This window comes from Schistosoma mansoni, chromosome 1, assembly GCF_000237925.1.
Source record: "Schistosoma mansoni strain Puerto Rico chromosome 1, complete genome".
Classification (NCBI taxonomy): Eukaryota; Metazoa; Platyhelminthes; class Trematoda; order Strigeidida; family Schistosomatidae; genus Schistosoma; species Schistosoma mansoni.
In genome coordinates, this window is record NC_031495.1 from 29519141 (window position 1) to 29538778 (window position 19638).

At 39.2% G+C, this 19638-nt stretch overlaps 1 protein-coding gene across 1 annotated transcript; it reads right to left on the reverse strand.

Moving 5' to 3' along the window:
* Positions 1-154: 154 nt before the first annotated feature.
* On the reverse strand, positions 155-19629 carry Smp_173420 (putative leucine-rich repeat-containing protein, lrr1; the record flags this gene model as incomplete). The annotated part of the gene is made up of 4 exons (XM_018793971.1): positions 155-395; positions 1036-1270; positions 3395-3776; positions 19531-19629. 4 exons carry the CDS (start codon positions 19627-19629, stop codon positions 155-157), a joined length of 957 nt encoding a protein of 318 aa, XP_018648430.1.
* Positions 19630-19638: the final 9 nt, after the last annotated feature.

The window sequence follows — 19638 nt, forward strand, 5'->3', positions numbered from 1 at the left end:
AGACTAACCGATTTTAGTAAAATCAAAATCTGAAATGACGAAAGTATATAGGTCCATCAGTACTAGTTATCGTTGTTAAACAAGTTTCTGGCGCTGCAGTGATCAAAAAGTAATTCAAACTTTACAACATGAAAAAAGAACCATCATTCGGAAGCTAATCTAAAGTGTATTTCCAAGTGTTGGAACTGAAAGTTGTTAGACATCTTTCGCTGCATAAATAGGCCAAAATGTTTGGGGGGTTTTGTCGATCACAAGAAATGTTCATCCAGCTTTTATACGGCACAAGAATACGGTAAGGATTCACACCACATCTTAAACGGCAACATAAACAAGTTCTAAATACTGCCATACGGATACGCAAATTCCAGGGTAAGATATTTTCGAGGCAGGGGTACCTGTAGAACAACCAAAAAGAGTTTGAAAAACACGGAATCACTACCTAAGCGTTATTGAGTCTAACAATGTAACTTTCATTTGAAGTGTATACCGTAAATTTACTGCGGATGAGATTTTCTTATAATCTGTGCATACAGTCGTTTTCTTGTCAACTAAACGCACACAAAAACAAACTTATTAGATACAGGATGGCTTATGTGCTAAATAAATAACCCACAAATTGGTCATATTAGTGAAGTTGGGTTTCTGAGTTGAGTGGTTTAACTGCAGAACTTTCATTGTCCCGAACTAAATCGTCGGTGCATACTCGGGAATGAAGCTGATCGTTAGGATTTCTCCACAAAGGATTAGTATTTTCTGTCAATACTGAATTTCTTTGTCAACATGTGTTGCTATGTTTCGCACTTCTTTCAACCACCATCGCCTTTAACCTAATTTCTAACTTTGTAGTTGTGTATATTTGTAAACGTTGATTTTAATATTCATCAGTTACTGAATATCTAGCAAGTGTCAAATCGCAAGGAAACGATTATTAGTAACGGCTACTACCAGCAAATAATTATGAAATATCTTAACATGTTCTGATAATTTTTTAGCTTACGAAACTGGAATATGAAAAATACGTACAGAAACACATACCAATTACTACGAAGGAAACTTGTTGACGCACAGCTGAGCAATGTCAAGGCAACACCACTTGGTTTAACAGCCAAATCAGAAGGTAGAAACGGATTATTGTACACTACTAGCTGGTTTAGTTGACGAGAAGGTAATATAGATGGTAAAGAGTCCAATTTATTATCATTCAAAATAAGCACAGAGAGACGATCTAATTTGTGCAGGAAAGCAACTGGGACACCTCTCAGTTTGTTATCTGTCGTAAAAGTACAGGAAAATCGCACTATAGTATTATGACTTTAAAAATTTGCTGACAATTAAGTAAATAGAAAGATCTTCACTGAAGCAATGTTTGGTTTTTATTAATGTCTATGCTCCCACTGTTTGCACTGAACATTTCCTCAAAATAGAGGTCTCTTGTTGAGATACGCACTGAATCCTTGACTTTCCAGTTAACGCAAGATGCATTCACAGAGTTTTATTTATTTATTTGAACACATAAATATTGGTACAAGGGGAGGCATTCGCAAATACTATAATCGTAATATTTGTGAGAACGAGATATGATGAAAAAAATTATTATAAGACACTCATTTACACTAGTGTTCCTCTAAAGTAGATTTACACTCTAATTATAGGATATAATCATGGTTATTAGAAAGTTTCTTATTTGAGCCATCGAACATAAAGCAGAATTAAAAGGACCGTTGATAGAGAATCGTCTTTAGCTACTGTTATGAACTCAACTTTTTAAACATTTCACAGTGATGAGTAAGTATGTAAGAATATTTTCAAAACCTATAAGTGATGATTGTAAGGTTTACTAGTCATTGTATTTAGTTGTACTTTGTAAGGAACGATACAAGGGCGCAACAAACATTCCAGTCTTCTTTTAACAATGTGCTTGAGCCAAATAATAGTCATTTTTAAACAGTTTGTATGACAAGCCTTAACTTTGCAACCATATCACCCAATTATATTTCGATAATGCAATGAGAAGACGAAGGTTATCAGAATTACGTGATATATCTGCGTAATTATATTTATTTCTTAAAATTACGTTGGTACTTAACTTCCTATTTACTAGATGTGTAGCCATTTGAATCTTAGTTCTACTCTGTTCAAACAATTAGATTAAGTTTCGAATTCTTATCAGATGCCAACTATTTTGTTTATCCTTATTATAAACCTTATTGACATTCAGCAATCTAAGAGTTAAATTATGTCTTTAAAATTTAAATGAACCAGAAAGACCGTTTGGTCAATAACAGGATATTCCGAGTTCTGCACAGCCAGTAATCCAGCCCACAAAAAATGACTATTATGAAAGGTCTATTTATGTACTATTTCAATAAACAATACATTTTACGATCAGATCTACGTGACTGTAAATTAAATAGTTCGCTGTTTAATTTTTGCTAACCATATTTGGGAAATAATTGCTACAGAATGACAATCTCCACTAGGTTTAAGCGGACTACTAACATTAGTTTTGAGTGTGAATACATCTGCCATATTGAAAGCCTAAGAACATGTTTTAACTAATGCCATAGATACATCAGACGCTCAGGAACAAACTAACAAACAGTTTTTATCGACTTATGTTTACTAGACGGTTTTTACGATCGTTTTATAACGTTCATATCAGTTTTACTTCTAAGGTTTTTGTTTCAAGTTTAAAATCACCAGCTTGAAGACGAACGGATTGAGGTTGATGCCCAACGGAACAATCATTTATATAATTTTATAATTATAGAAAGTATTATTTTTCAAAATGGTAAAGTGGTTGTGAAATTCTATAGGTTCATATACATTTTAACTTAAAAAATATCGATGAGAATTTATACGGCTTTGTAATAAGGAACGAAAACCGCCTACTTAAAAGGATCTATTATTATGACAAGAATATCAAAATTGGATTTCTGATGAAAAGAGACTGTTGTTCTAAGCTTATTTATCAGTTCCCTCGTTGATTTTTAGACAAGCATATGTTTGAAAACATGATATTGCTTGAAATAATATACGCTTTTTACTTCCACTATTAACGTAAAATCTCATTACACAGACATGGTGAAAATACGAGGTTTTGAATGTGACAATAATTGGGGATCCAGATTACCCACTTCGTTTAAAACTGACAATACTGTAAAAATTATCAATCAATAGTGACAACAACTAACTAATCACCCATATTTTATTTGGTAGAATTTTACGTTCCCCCAACAGGAAAAAAAGGTTTGAAAAAGAATACACCTCATCCAAATTATGTCTAATTGGGACATATTGCTACTTTGAAGTACCATTAGGTAAGACTCACGCATAAATATAATTTAAGATAAAATAAACCAACTACCAATATGATAAATAAACTGAAGCTTACTCGAAAGGTTGACGTTCCTAAGGTTCGTAAGGACCCAAAAATCATCTGGCAACCAAGTTAAATTGTTGCTGCTCAAATCAATAAGTTCCAGGGTTTTAGTCAGTGGTGAGCTTTCGGAAATTGATGGCCATCTTGTGATGTGGTTTTTACATAAACACAAATGAGCCATATTGAGGTTTTGTACTTCTTGAGGAATTTTTTCCAGTAAATTATCACTCAAGTCAAGGAAGCGCAGACTGTATAGTTTGAGAAGTCTTGTATCAAACTGACGCAACCTCAATCCTGCTGCAACTACTTCATGCAGAGATATACTGAAGCCTTGAGAAAAAGGATAGTCTTCTCGTTTTGTTATAACTAGCCGGCGATGACCTACTTTCCGAATCTAAATGTTTTATTGACCTGTAAAATGATATACTTCATTTGTAGCAGGCCTGTTGCTGAGGATTCCAATGGGTATTTTGTTACCTGATTTTATAAGGTTTAAAATTTTTACCAGCTTCATCAAATCCGAGAGTTCAGCCTATGATAACAAAGTGGAAGAAACTTCAGTAAGACTAGGGTTTACAAATGGGTGAGTTCGGAAGTCTGTATACAGGCTTCTGCAAACAAATTAGGATTGCGATAAACTGGTAAACTAATAGAAGATGTATAAAAACTATTTTCATATGAACTACCCAGAACAAACTAAAAAACTAAGATATAGTAGCTTTTATCTAATTAAACACCTGTGAGATCTATACTAACTTAGAATAAATATATTATTTTTGTCTTTTCAATCATTCTTTCATCTAGATACGTGATATTGAGTATATCTTTATGATAATAAAAAAGTATTTATGTACTTGTATCTTTCATGACTATAAATGTTTTATATTTAATAAATTGACTAGGACTGTTTGCCTTCTGCAACCCGCACCTTCTGCCTGTTTGTATTAATTGGTGTCTGAAATACAAGCGTCCGAAATTCCTTTCTTATTCGGCTTATAAGCAATAATATCGTTCGATAATACATATGTCAGGCAAATACGTCAGTCAGTCACAACGTAGAACTTCGTACATACGTAAATCAGTTCAAGTTGCCATATCACATTAACACAGAGATGCAGTTGTCGATTCAAATCCCATAGTGGTAGAAGTAGTAAGAGTATAAGCATTAATGTGAAAGATTAGGGTTTGAAGATGTTATTGAAGGAGTATAATACGGTGAAATAAATCTGGAAAGAGAAAAAAGATAGAGACATGAAGAATTCAGAAGACTAGAATTTGGTAGAACACAAAGAATGGATGCACCTTCGCCATTGCAAACGATTTTGAGCCATGTCATTCAAGGTCTCTAACCATCGATTGCTATCATCTCGCGGACCCCAACCAGATAATCTACACCTACCAACATGGCACAGTCCACTTGTCAGTGACTTCATGGATTTGTGCCACACTTTGGGCTGGCCGCTTCTAGCTTTCTTCCAACCTACTCCTACACCATAAAACATCGCCCGTCGGTGGTTGGGCATACGTAACACGTGTCTCAGCCATCTCAACTGATGAAGTTTTACTACTTCGTCAATCGATTTGCTAACCTTATCTAGTACCCGTTTCCTAACAACTGCATTACTCACCCGGTGGTCCCAGGATATACGAGCAATGCTTCGAAGACACCTATGATCAAATACTAATAACCTACGAATATATTCTACTCTTACCGACCATGTTTCACAGCCATAAAGTAGGACAGAAGGAACTGCTGCGCAGTAAACCCGTCCTTTGGTTGCTAGACGGATACTTCGCCTGTACCATAAATGACGCAAGCTGGCAAAGCTAGACGAGCCTTCTTTATTCGCGCTGAGATTTCGTCAAACACCAGACCATAAGGGCTGATGAAACTCTCAAGATAAGTGAAGCGGTCAACACGCTCAACTACTTCACCCCCTATCATTAGTCCAGTGCCGATGCAGCTCAATCCTGAAGTAACGTTTTGCACTTCGAGGGGGAGAATCCCATCCCGAACATGCCTGCATTATTGAGATAAGTTAACATATGGTTTATGGTACTTGTGAATATATCGGAAAACATGTGTATTTGCACATTATATAAACATACCTTTGTTAAGTAGGAATCCCAACAATGCTGAATATAATCAGATTAATATGGCTCAATCGAAAACCGTTTGATGTATAAAATTCTTAAATATTGACTGGGTATAACTGTACTAAATAAACATTATCTATCAAGACAATACTGAGGAAAACACCTGATATCTAACCGACTTTGAAAATTCCCTTTTTACTACCTTTACTACCTTAAAGTGAAGTTTCTTTTCGAATTCGCCAAAACTATATACAAGAAAGTCAAACTGACTGAAATACAGTTAATGTTGTCTTCATGATTGGAAATAGACAGAAACATAAATGAACCAATTTTGATGGAAAAATGAATTTATCATCGGTCACAAGTGTACCATCACAAAGTAATAGCTAAATGCAATACAACTTATCGACAACATTGATGGTTTGACCTTGTGTCTGAATTAATGTTACAACTATCAACATACATGTTCTTCAAAACGGCCAGTGAACTCGCATACAATAAACAATCGTTTGCAGAGTGAAATACGGACAAAAAGAAACCAAACATCAAGAACATAGGTTATAGTATCTGTAGCAACCTTGCTTACAGAGAAACAAATATACCTGATGAATCATTATAAATTTAGGGGGGATTTTCAGACGGATCGTCAGGTTTCCTTCTTTAACATGCTTGGTGAATAGCCTTTCAATGTTTGCTGAGATCTGAAACAATGTCAACATTTAGTACAACTAGGAAATACTTTGAATTTCCGACACGTATTTGAGGAAGATTCAGTGATGAAAATAATGGCATCTCCATTTTCATCGCAAAGTGATAAGACACTTTGCTTAGGTTTACATCTACTACGATGACAAGTCTCTAAATCCGAAACCAACACCTTTGAACATATTCTCATTACCGCCAACCGCAAAGTATCAGACATGTGATGTATGGAAACAATCTTCACATACTAAATCAGCTCCAACCGTGCCTAGCAGAAATAACGAGCTTTATTACTTTGAATCTGTGTTCTGATAGGAGAAAAGTATTCTTAATGATGGAAAGCCATGTTTCTCTTGTTTGTTTCTGGAACGACAAGTTCTTTATTATTTTAATATTCAGTAAGTATTTCTTTACACTTTAGCAGCTTAGAATACCATGTAAATATATATCTTTTACAATGTATGTGTATTTCGTCCAGCATTTAAGGATGATTAACATTCGTATGCTAATGACATAAATACAGATGAGAAAGTATACACCATAAATTGATTCGAGAGTAAGTATCAAATGAAGTTACGCAATATTCAAGGGGCAAGGAAGGGTGAAAATAATTCACGGGTCGGATAGTTACTCAAGCGACACATATAAGGAAAAACGACAAAATTAAAGTCGCAATAATAAAAGCTGAATAATAATCAAGAAAACTTATATAGGGTAATAATAATGACTGAATACAATTCAAAATTACGAAATACTAATTCAAAAAATCAGTGATAATCACGGATGTGTTTAGGATAATCTTCCACTTTGAACCACATCAATGTGTATCAATAAATTTACTTGCTCATGTGGGGTAGTTTACATTGACCTCAAAAAGCGATCGCTTTCCAAACGCATCTCAGAACACTATCTGACAAGGCTTTTAAAACAATTACTAGTTATATACATGAGCATTTAACCAACTGTGGATACATCGCTCCAAAAGAGTCTTCTTTCAAAGTAATCTACACATTCAAGTATTGGATAGAGGGGAAGTCGAATAAATATCTTATGTACTGCTGAGGCATTAGCAATCTACTAACTCAAGCCCGAACTTTGCGTGCGAAAACAATTCGTCCTACCTCTCATTCCTCCTTGGCCTTAATTCTGTTTTCTTCTTTATTTTTATTTGGTTATTATTGACTTTTGAAATCATTGTTTTGTAATTTTAAACTCTAATCAGTTATTATTACCTTATACAAGTTTTCCCGATTATTTTTCAGTTTATATGATTATGACCTTTATGTTTGTCGCTTTTCTTCATATCTGTCAATTGTACAATTGTCTGACCCGTAAATTATTTCTATCCTTATTATCCTTATCCCTTGATTATTGTGTACCCTCATTTGATACTTAGTCTTGAATCAATCTATGGTGTCATATATATGTATATATATATATATATTATTGGGTATAGATACACAAGCCGTTATAGGATTACCTTCGTCAGCCTAAGTGATGTAAAAGCTATAATCACAAAAAAAAACTGAGGATATGGTTACTTTATCAGCTGAAAAACGGAATCTGCGTTCAAACAGAGTTTTAATTATATCAGTTTACGTGAAATATATACGTTTGATTTGCAGTTCAGTATTCTGAGAAAATCTTGATTGTGTTAAGATGTGACGAATAACTTGCGTTATATTCAATAACATTTTAATATATACCATCTCCATATATGTCAGACATTTAGTTCACAACATTTTTATAATGAATTGGATGTAAACATTTATTTAACTCTCTCCCTCCATATATATATATATGTCATGGAGCCCGCTCATATATCTTACTTACTTACTTACGCCTGTTACCCCTCGTAAAGGAGTATAGGCCACCCACCAGCATTCTCCATCCAACTCTGTACTGGGCAATTCTCTCCAGTTATTCCCAGTTGTTATTCATCCTTTTCAATCTCCCTGCGTAATGTGTTCTTTGGCATTCCTCTTTTCCGCTTTCCTTCCGGATTCCAAGTTAGGGCTTGCCTCGTGATACAGTTTGGTGACGTCCCTAATGAATGTCCGATCCACTTCCAACGTCCTTTCCTAATTTCCTCTTCAGCTGGAAGTTGGTTTTTCCTTTCCCATAAAACACTGTTGCTGATAGTATCCAGTCAAGGAATGTTGAGTATTTTGCGTACACAATTATATATAAATACTTGTAACTTCTTGACGATGGATGTAGTAGTTCTCCACGTTTCAGCTCCGTACAAGAGGACTGTCTGGACGTTCGTATTGAAGATTCTCACTTTGAAGTTAGTTGACAGTTGTTTTGAGTTCCATATGTTCTTCAATTGCAGAAATGCTGCCCTTGCTTTGCCATTCCTCGCCTTTACATCTGCATCCGGTCCCCCTTGTTTATCAACGATGCTTCCCAGGTACGTGAATGTTTCCACCTCTTCCAGAGTTTCGCCATCAAATGTAATTTGGTTGGTGTTCTCCGTGTTGTATCTGAGAATCTTGCTTTTTCCCTTGTTTATGTTGAGGCCTATTGATGCAGAGGCTGCTGCTACATTTGCTGTCTTCGTTTGTATTTGTTCATGTGTATGAAATAGAAGGGCTATGTCACCTGTGAAGTCCAAATCGTCTAAGTGGTTCTGAGATGTCCATTGTATTCCGTGTTTCCCCTCAGACGTCGAAGTCTTCATAATCCAGTCAATCACCAGAAGAAAGAGAAAGGGGGAGAGTAATCGGCCTTGTCTGACTCCGGTCCTTACTGAAAATGCATCTGTCAGCTGTCCTCCATGCACGACTCTGCACTGTAGTCCATCGTATGAGTTCTGGATAATGTTGACAATCTTCTGAGGAACTCTATAGTGTCGAAGAAGTTTCCATAATGTTCTCCTGTTCACACTGTCAAACGCCTTCTCATAGTCAATGAAGTTGACATGTAGTGATGAATTCTACTCAACTGATTGTTCAGCGATGATCCATAGTGTCGCAATCTGGTCTGTGCACGACCGATCCTTACGGAATCCAGCCTGTTGATCTCGAAGTCCAGTGTCTACTGCGTCTTTCATCCGATTCAGCAGCACTCTGTTGAAAACTTTTCCTGGTACTGATAACAAACTGATGCCTCTGTAATTCTCAAATTCGCTCAGATCTCTTTCCTTTGGTATCTTGATAAGGTATCCTTCTTTCCAGTCTGTTGGCACTTGTTCCTCTTCCCAAATCTTCTTGTATAGAAGGTGAAGTATATTTGCGGTTACTTCAATGTCTGACTTCAGAGCTTCAGCTAGTATATTGTCAGGTCCTGCCGCTTTTCCACTTTTGATTTGTCTGATGGCCATCTTGACTTCTTCGGTCGTTGGTGGAGTGACATCTATCGGAAGGTCATTGTGTGCTGCTTCGATGTCCGGTGGATTCAGTGGAGCTGGACTATTCAACAGTTCCTCGAAGTATTCTGCCCATCTTTTCCGCTGTTCTTGAATCTCTGTGGTAGTATTTCCTTCTTTGTCCTTGACTGGTCTCCCCGGTTTGCCATATCTCCCTGCCAATTTTTTCGTTGCATCATATAATTGTTTCATATTCCCTTCTCTTGCAGCTTTTTCCTCTGTCGTTGCTATTTTTTCTGGTTAGCGTTTTTTAGCGACTTAGTTTTTCTACGGGATGGGGTCGCTAACCCCATGCCCAACCCTCCTCCTTTACCCAGGCTTGGGACCGGCAGTAACTCTAGAAGAGCTACAGGTGGAGTTGGTCATATATCTACGTATCTAATAACATGAATCTTAATGTTTGAATAGCAGCATTACAAATGGTGCTTAACAGGTACTAGTGTTTTGATTAGCAGCTTTGGGAACGAGTGAGAAATTACATGATCACATCGTCATTTATAGTAAATAGTGCTAGTAAACTCAGTTATAATAAATGTAGGCAGAAGATAAACGTAACATCATGCAATATAAATGTGATCACAATGTGATCGATTCTGGGCCATGTTACCCAGAGTCTCCAACCATTCGTTGCGATAGTCACGCGGACCATAACCAAGTAGTCTCCATCTTCCAACATAGCCTAGACCAAAAGTTAGTGACTTCAAGGACTGATGCCACGTCTTGGTGTGGCCGCCTCTCACTCTCTTCCAACCATTCTTTACACTAGTCAGCATCGCGCGTCTCCCTTGTTTCAGATTAGCTATAGCTTTCTGAACTTCAATTAGAGTCGGGAGACCTACTTTAATGTTCCGTTCAGGCTGTTTGGGAATGGTGGGTAGTTGTAGAGTAGGTGAAGGCCAGCTAAAATGTTCTCTAAAGTGTTCCGCTCACCGTTCTAAACATCTGGCCTGAGAGCAGAGATTGTCTCGCTTACACTTGACCTTTTAATTCCAGTTTCTTTTATTAGTCTGAAGAGTTGCATACAGCCACTGCCTTTTCCATTTCTTTTGATTTCGTTGTCCACCACTGCTCACGGTCGTTCCTTAGACTTCCCGTTAACCTAGATCTGATTTGTTTTTGCTCTACATCGTGTTCGGAGCCTGATGGGATGAGTTTACGAGAATTCATTAGTGAAATAGACTTAATGGAAATCCATTGGTTTTTTGGAACCCTTTGGTTTAAATCACTGACAGATGTTACTGCTGTTTCCACATCGGTTTGCATATCTTTCCGAGCAACATCTGGGCCAGTCTTGTTTACAGAACTGCATAAATGTGAACTCAGTTGTTCCTAGAACTTACTTTTGACTTTCTTGTCACTCAGTTCAATTCTAATGGGTCTTCTTAGTATAGTTTTTCTGCGTCCGATGGGGCGTAAACAAATGCGTGCTCGTATTAAAGCGTGATCAGGGTCTAAACATGTATTCCAGTACGAGCGACAATCTTCTATCGAGTCTCTCCAACGATGACTGATGACAATATGGTCTATTTGAGTCCATCGTTGGTTTGCTACAGGTGATCGCCATGTTAGACGATGTCTCTCCTTATGCTTAAAATTAGTGCTTGCTAAAAATAAACGATTGTCTGAGCATAGTTGCAACAGACGATCACCATTATCGGTTCGTTGAGCCGGAATACTAAAATACTCACCTAAATGTCTTTCTGTTTGATTTAAGCTGCCTAATTGGGCATTAAAGTCACCCACTACGAGAACTAGGTCTGAGCGCTTAGCTTTTTGAAGAAGTTCGGAGAGATTTCTGTAAAAGTCATCTTTCACTTCATCCGGGTTACAGTCAGTGGGGGCGTAGACAGGAACGACGAAAAGGCAGTGACGTTTGTCCCTATCCTTCCGAGTTCTTACGGAGCCATTTAGCCGAACTGCACATAGGCGACTGTTAATGGGGACCCACTCTAATAGTGCTTGTTCTGCTCTTGTACTAAGTGCTATGCCTACACCTGCAAGTCCACGAGAACTAGCCAACGGGTCGCCAGATACACGGAGGGTGTATTTCGTTGGCTGTCCATTTTGGCGAGGTGTGGTCAAGTGAATGACCACACTAGGATCCTGTATGCGTGTTTCGGAGACACAGCATACATCAATGGTACGAGATTCTAGGGTTTCAACGAAGGAGGCCTGTTGACCGATTTGACTTAAAGTACGTACGTTGAAGGCTCCAATGTGTAGCTTGGAGAGAGGTTTAAGTAGCCCTGGCACAGTGTTTTGCGCACCATAACAGTTGGCCATGGTGACACTTGAGGAGGAAGCAGAGAGGGGAAGTTTAGAGTTGAATGCCGAGGTGTGAGGAATAATAGGAATTGAAGACGGAGATCGATTATGAATACAGTGATCTTGAGTGTCGTTATAGGTGTGAGGGCAGTTATCACTTCCCGGTTGCCCACACCGTGGAAGGGTTCTTCTAAAGGTACATGAATAGGAAACTGGGTTAGGGATGGTCTTAGTGACCTGAGAGCGTGACCGCAGTGCTCAAGGGACAACTGCTTGTGGCCGGTTACATACGACCTTTTTCAGAGTAACTTCGTGTTAGCTCCGTACTTGTTAGGATCTTACCGCCGGAGATGGATATCCGTGGGATAAAGCGGGGTGTGCATTTTCAGAGTCAACCTTTTCTAACCTGAATTCTCGTTTTGGGAAGGCAGCATCATTGTTATGCTAAACGTCTGATGGAAATGCCTCACTGCCCATACACCCCTGTACAGTCGGCAGTACGACTTCACTCTCGAATCTTGGGCTTGCTGCTTTTGGTCTTACCATTCTTCAACCGACCTGCCTGGCATAGTAGGACCTTGAGGAACGATTGTTCCAGCCAGTGTAACTCGACTGGTTCATCACGATAGGCAAGCACGACCACCATGTAAAGGTAGGAGCAACGATCAGGAACGGTCTTCATAAGTTACGAGGTGGGAGTATCCATTTGAATCCGGTAAGAATACTACTAAATTCAGATGGGCATGGTCGAAGCGAACATAGGGAGTTTTAAATGAACCTAAGGAACAATTGTTGTATCTAATTACCTTAGATTTCTGGCAGCTTACACAGGATCGTGCCCACACCTTCACGTTTCTATCCATGCCAGGTCATCAAAATAGTTGTGACATGAGCTTGATGTTTGCTCGAACACCTTGAAGGAAAAGTTTGTGCAACGTATTGAAGACGTTGTATCGGCAATGTTTTGCCATGATTGGGTGGTCCCAACCAGTGGATAAGTCACATAGTGAAGTTTCGTTACCTGTTCCCATCTGCTTGATTCGTAGTTTTAGGGTTGTCCAATACAACTCGTGCTGAATATCAGTGTCTTTTCGAGGCTGGGAATGTTTAATAAGGTCTATTCCCTGTAAACTATTCAGTGACGTTATACGGGACAAAGCGTCTGAGACTACATTGTTTGTGCCAGAAATGTGTTGCATATCTGCAGTGAACTGCGAAATGTAGTCCCTTTGTCGAGACTCTCGAGGACATTACTTGTCTGAAGATGGGCCTAAAAAGAAAGCAAGGGGTTTACGATCAATAAAAAGGGTGAATTATCGGCCTGCAAAAGAGTGTTGAAAATAGCCTACAACAGAATACATAGCTAGGAGTTCCCTACCGGAGGTGCTGCACTTCGATTCAGTGTCTATTAACCGTCTCCAGAAGAATGCCAAGGGCTGACAGGTATGTCTAACCCTTTGTTGTATGACTCCTCCGACTGCTGAGTCGGACGCGTCTACTGTGATGCTAATGGGTGCTTGAGTGTCCTGATGTCCAAGCATGGTTGCTTTGGCAATAAGTTCCGTAATTGTGGAGAATGCTTTTCTCGCGGTATCGTCTGGATCAATGGATTTCGCATTTCCACGAAGTTGGTCGGTTAGCAGTTTCATTAGGGACGCGCATTTTGGTGTGGACCGTCTATAGAAACTTACAAGGTCATAAAATGTGCACAACTGCCCAATCGTGATAGGCTCTGGGTAATCCAGGATGGCCGCTATTTTGCTTCTACGAAGTCGGATGCCTTGAGCATCAATAGTGTGTCCTAGGAGATCTAAGGAGTCGGTTCCGATTTGGCATTTCTGAATGTTTACAGTAAGGCCGTGTTTTTGCGGTCGTTTGAACACAATGTCCAGATGCTGAAGATGGGGTTCCCTGTCCGGACTTGCTATCAAGCAGATATTAACATACGCATTTACGAAGTTGAGACTTCGAAAAACGTCAACGATGAGCCTTTGGAAAGTCTGTGTAGTATTTCTTAATCTGAAAAGCATTCGCGAGAATTCGTGGAGTCCCAAGGGAGTTATGATAGCGGTTTTCGCAATATCATCAATAGCCATAAAGATTTAGTCATAAGCTCTAACCAAGTCGATTTTCGGAAAGACTGTTACACCTTTCAAGGTAGTTGCCAAATCGTGAATGTGAGGCAACGGGCAACGATCGGGAATTGTTTCCGCATCCAATCACCGATAGTCACTAGTTGAACGCCAGTCCTTGCTTCTTCTTTTTAGGGACCATATGCAGGGGAGATGCCTATGGGTTGTTTGGTGACCGAATGATTCTTAAATTTATCATATGACTCACCACTAAAGATGCCACAAGAACACCGAGTTGAACAACTTCTTAACAGGTAACATCTTTTATAATCAAAGTATACCAACTCAGTCAATTCGCAAGTCATAAGTGAAGAGATTCGAAGATATATTTGACAGGCTATTGACACATCGAGTAGTGACTGACCTAAACTGGCTCGAGGTTATAGGAGGAGTTGAGCACAACGTACCCACTCGTGATCTGGTGCGGATGCGTGATTGAGCGCCTTCAGCTAGGTGAGTCCATGAAAACTAATGCGGTTAGCATCAAATACCGAAGACTTACAGAATTATTGATTTTGGTGATTTACTTACCTCTACAAGTTCACAAACATATCTGACGAGAGAATGCTGTAAAGTTGGGTCATCATTGTTCGCTTTACACAGTGACATGACATAATTGGCATGCGTACACCAAAGAAGTCCTATTACCTTATGTACCCTTCAAACAGATCTCAAAATTGTCCCAACTGGTAAATCGTCGAGATAATATAATTGAAAGTTCTTCCTATATCATGCATCCTTACGATGGTGTCACATTAGTTACTTGAAGGATGGACGTTATCAGAAATTGAGTGGCTGGACTCAAATCAAATCTAAAATTGTCTTGATTTGACCGCTTCTGCAAAACCTTAGGAATTGTCGATGTGACGCACCAATAGTTTTACGACAGTTTGACCTTCAATTGCTCAGCAACCTCTATCAGTGGACGATACCACTGAAGCGTTTCTGTTCGTGTTTTGCTTACTGTTTTTGGATGCTTGGTTATCTATAATATATTTTATATATTCAATACTACTTGACTTTTTGTGGCATAAAATCTTTTTTAACTGCTATTTGCAAAGTAATAAAGAACCGCTAGTCCTGCGATGTAATAAATAATGCATCCTCATAAACCTCAGTCACTGAGCTCTGAACATTTATATGTAATTCATATTACTTACCATTATTAGTATTCTCTCAGATCAGTCCCATGGGCTATTTTCCTAGGTTCATTTACTGTAAATAACTAATTAGAAAATGTCACGTAATGAGTGTCCCCAGCTCTTCGAAAGATCTGTCGTAGTGATCACTGCTCGACTATTGGTTGATAGTTGTCTAGGATTATTTGGAAGTTTCTGTTCAGGGTGATCTGGGATCCGCGCCTTTTATTATTAAGTCTCAAATTCTAGACAATAATTAGATAAATATTAGTACACCAATCACACGCAAATGATTGAGTATTTAAAAGTCAAAGTCGATTCATTACACCCTCCCAAAACTAATCTAACTATACAATCGCAATTTACAATATCTTTGTGAATAAATAAGGTTACTCGGACCAAGACTATAAGAATTATCTCTGCACAAACTGCATCTCGGTATTCCTAATTCCGTTTTGTCGTGGGTAAAATACAAGCGGCCGGTATAGTTGTTATTGTCGTAGAGTAGCTCTTGACAATCAACTTCGAGTTGAGTGTTACGGCAGTTTAAGTCCAATAGGTCTTTGTCTGTTTGCTTTGCCTCCAAATGCCATGGTACGGCCGAGAGTGGGGAGAGTCCGCTCTCCCTCTCGAAATGCTCTCACATGGCCACGCGAATATATAGCCTCTGCCAGGGAAGTCCTACTCACTGCCTTCACGTGGCGGAGGTGTTGTTTACAAAATTGAGAGGACGAAAAGCGAATGTCTGGCGCTTTAACCGGGTTGGTGGACACGAAAGTTCACCTAGGGGAGTTGGAAAACTCTGATTCCAAACCAACGGTGCACGTGGGCTCCAGGATCCTGAAGGAACGAATGGCGTGTGGACCTGTTGTTGCCACCGGCTACTATGGGACTGCATCTCCTAAAGTCGCTCCACTATCTTGTGGATTAGATCTTTAGGTTGAGGGCTTGGGGTGTGGCCTCCTTAAAAAACCATCTGCTTTTGTTTGGCACCCGGGCAGTATTCCAGCCCTGACACAAATCGAATGACGAATTGTGGCGCACATACATTTGGTGCATCCTTGTATCTATGTTTATGTTGAAATAAATAATTAGCATGTTACATACATCAGTTTTCAGTAGTAAGGATTGAAGGTCAACCGACCTTCCTTAATCATTGCAATTTATGCTACTGTGGAGATTCAATGTTTTTGAAAGCATCGACAGAAGGTGGTGATAGAGAATTCCAGTCATTCACTACTCTGCGCGAGAACTGGAACTCCAGACGTAAACTATTTGATCTCAGCTTTTTGAACTTTGTTAGAATGTCCTCTCAGATGATTGGTCTTAGATGGAAAGAAAAGGTAAAACATAATACCAAGATCATCGTGCAGTGTACGGTAGGCCAGTATTAATTCACCTCATAACCTGTGGTAAGATAACAGAAATAGGTTGAGGCGTCTCAGTTTGTCTTCGTAAGATAGGCCAGAGAGACCCTAAATTCTGATACCCTGGGTATTATAAGGAAAATAAACGAGTGTGACCATATTGCTATTGAAAACACGAATAGATTCCATAACTCTTGAGTAAATTGACGCTTAGCGTAGTTAGATGTAAATCACTATTATCGGACAGACTTTGCCACGAATAAGTGCTGTTTCATAGGAACTTAGACCTTATGTTCTGGTGCTGAGAATCATAGGTTTCTCCAGATATCTAGGCATTGTCTGTCATAAATCAGGCATACAGTATTCCATGGAGTTTTTAGTGAGTGGAGATTTTCTTTGAACTAAGCGACTTCAGTTGCTGTTGGACGTATAGAGATGGTTACTAATTCCTTGTCTCCCACGCCGTAGACCTAAACAAAAGACTGGATTATGTTAGTCGTGAGGAACTGGGAAATTTGGTCGCAGCGCTCAATCGACACTTTCTTGAGGCTGGTCACATAGCTTTTGGGTGAGTAGTTTCGGACCTTACTACTGGGGACGGAAATTTCGGGACAAAGTGGGTTGTATACGTTTCTAGACCTACCCCTTCTAATCCTTTCCCGTTGTGAGAAGGCAGCACCATTTCAGACTATTAATAGAGTTGGCTTCAAATCATTAAAGTGGTGCTCAATCAGTTGTAAATAAAGTAGAAACTGACACATCCATGACAAGGCCTGGTTTTCACAAAAGGCGAATGAAGGTTTTAGAGCACAGATATGTTTATTGGCGTTCGACAATGATAGTTTTTCTTGACTTGAAAGCAGCATTTGACTCTGTAGACCAAGAGGCTCTGTGGCAGTGTCTGTCATTGAAAGGTGTACCTCAGAAGTACGTAGACCTTGCGAAGGCTCTTTACTTGAACACTACCAGTCAAGTCAGAACTTAAGGAGAACTGTCATCCGATTTTACAACCTCAAGTAGTATCTGACAAGGCTGTCCACTATCTCCACTTTTGTCTAACTTCATTATAGACCTATTGCTGGAACTAACACTCTCTTCGACTGAATTTTCAGGAATTGATCTCCTACCAGGGGGACCACTAAGCGACCTAGAGTACGCAGATGACATAGTCCTGTTTGGTGAAGGCGCTGAAAAAATGCAGTCTTCTGTTAGAACTGAGTAATAATGCCAGGATGTTTGGGATGCGTTTCTCCTCATCTAAATGTAAATTGTTACTCCAGGACTGGCCTGCGTCAACACCTGAACTAAGGATAGGGAGCGAAGTAGTCGAACGCGTGGACAACTTCACTTATCTTGGAAGTCTGATCAGCCCTAATGGATTGGTGTCTGACGAAATCTCAGCACGGATTCAGTAAGCTCGTTTGGCTTTTGCCAACTTACGTCACCTACGGCGAAGACGAGATATCCGTCTATCAATTAAGGGACGAGTATACTGCGCAGCAGTCCGTTCTGTTTCACTTTACGGCTGTGAAACATGGCTATTAAGAGTAGAAGATACTCGTAAGTTACTAGTATTTGACCACAGATGCCTTAGAAATATTGCTCGCATCTGCTGGGATCATCGGGTAAGTAATAGTGAGATTAGACACAGGGTATTAGGAAATGATGGTAAATCAGTTGATGAGGTCATGAATCTTCATCGACTGAGATGGTTAGGCCACGTGTTACGTATGCCTGAACACCGATTACCACGACGAGCTATGTTGACTAGTGTAGGAGATGGTTGGAAGAGAGTTGGGGGCGGCCAAACCAAAACGTGGCATCAGTGTTTGAAGTCACTAACTTCTAGTCTGAGCCATGTTGGCAGATGCAGACTACCTGGTTGGGGTCCGCGTGACTATCGTAACCAGTGGTTGGCGACTCTAGGTGACATGGCTCAGAATCGATCACAATGGTGTAGATGTATACACTCTTTATCTTCCCTTAAACCTTAAGATTAAAATTGCTTCATAACGTTCTTCCTTCCGATACTATATCTTTATATACAACCTATCTTTTATATACTACCACCACTAAATTAACTATTTCTATGAATCCGGTGTTCATCTTGTTGTACTAACAAGGTATGGCAACTTGGACCGATGCATATGTGTGCCTGGTCCTACGTTGTAGCTGACTGACTGACTGAATGAATGAAGAGATCGAAAAATGGGTGTCAACGATAGTGAAGGTCAAACAAGGATTTAATCCAAAATACAAGTTAAATCAAGTGATGAACGCCACCACCTTTGAATCTTGGGAAAAGCTAAAGAATGAGCACAGATTTTGGCCCGTGTCGTTTAAAAATTTCAGTCATAGGTAGGGGTCGCTAAAACGACATGTCCCAGTCACCGTAGTCAGTGTTCCAAAATGGTGACACCGACTGGATTACCGTCACTATGTCCGAACGCACATCGCCGGATTTCAACCTTACTAACATAATGTTAGCGCTGGATATCAACATTTTCACAGACAGCGATGATCAAACATGAAATGTTGTCTAACATCCTCGGAGAGATCAGGTTCCACAATTATAGTGCAGAACTGTTCTTACTGACACGTAGACCGGTCCTGCTACAACCAGGCTAACATCACGATGGGACCAAATATACCTCAGATCTTGCTTCTCTTTGTTTCTTCGCAATGTTTTCTTCTTATTTGTGTACCGCGTATATTTTTATTACTCGTGTCAGATTGTATTTAAATCAAATAGATCAATAAAAACTATCTAAACAAAAGCAGTTTTGGACAATCTTTTGTATTTTACTACCAAAGATACCATCGTTAATTATACCCCACTGATCTGTATGTTTCATATACTCATTTTGTTCGGCCTCTTGATAATGTTTAGCATTATTATGTATGCCATTAGCGCTACTCATCTGATTCATGTGTTGTGGAGCGTAATGTCGCCTAACACATTCTTTGATTGGTTACCACAAATTTCTGACTTTAAAGGAACCATTGCACAATATATTCCTTAGAACAAGTTTTATCGTTGCATTAGCATCTTCACCTCTAAACCTTGGAAACTAACCTGGGAAGTATTCTTCTGGACATAAACGTGGTAAATCACATAATCGGTTCGTTTTTGTGAAGTAATATCACGCCCAGCCACACTGATATGTGATACCATGGCTTTATC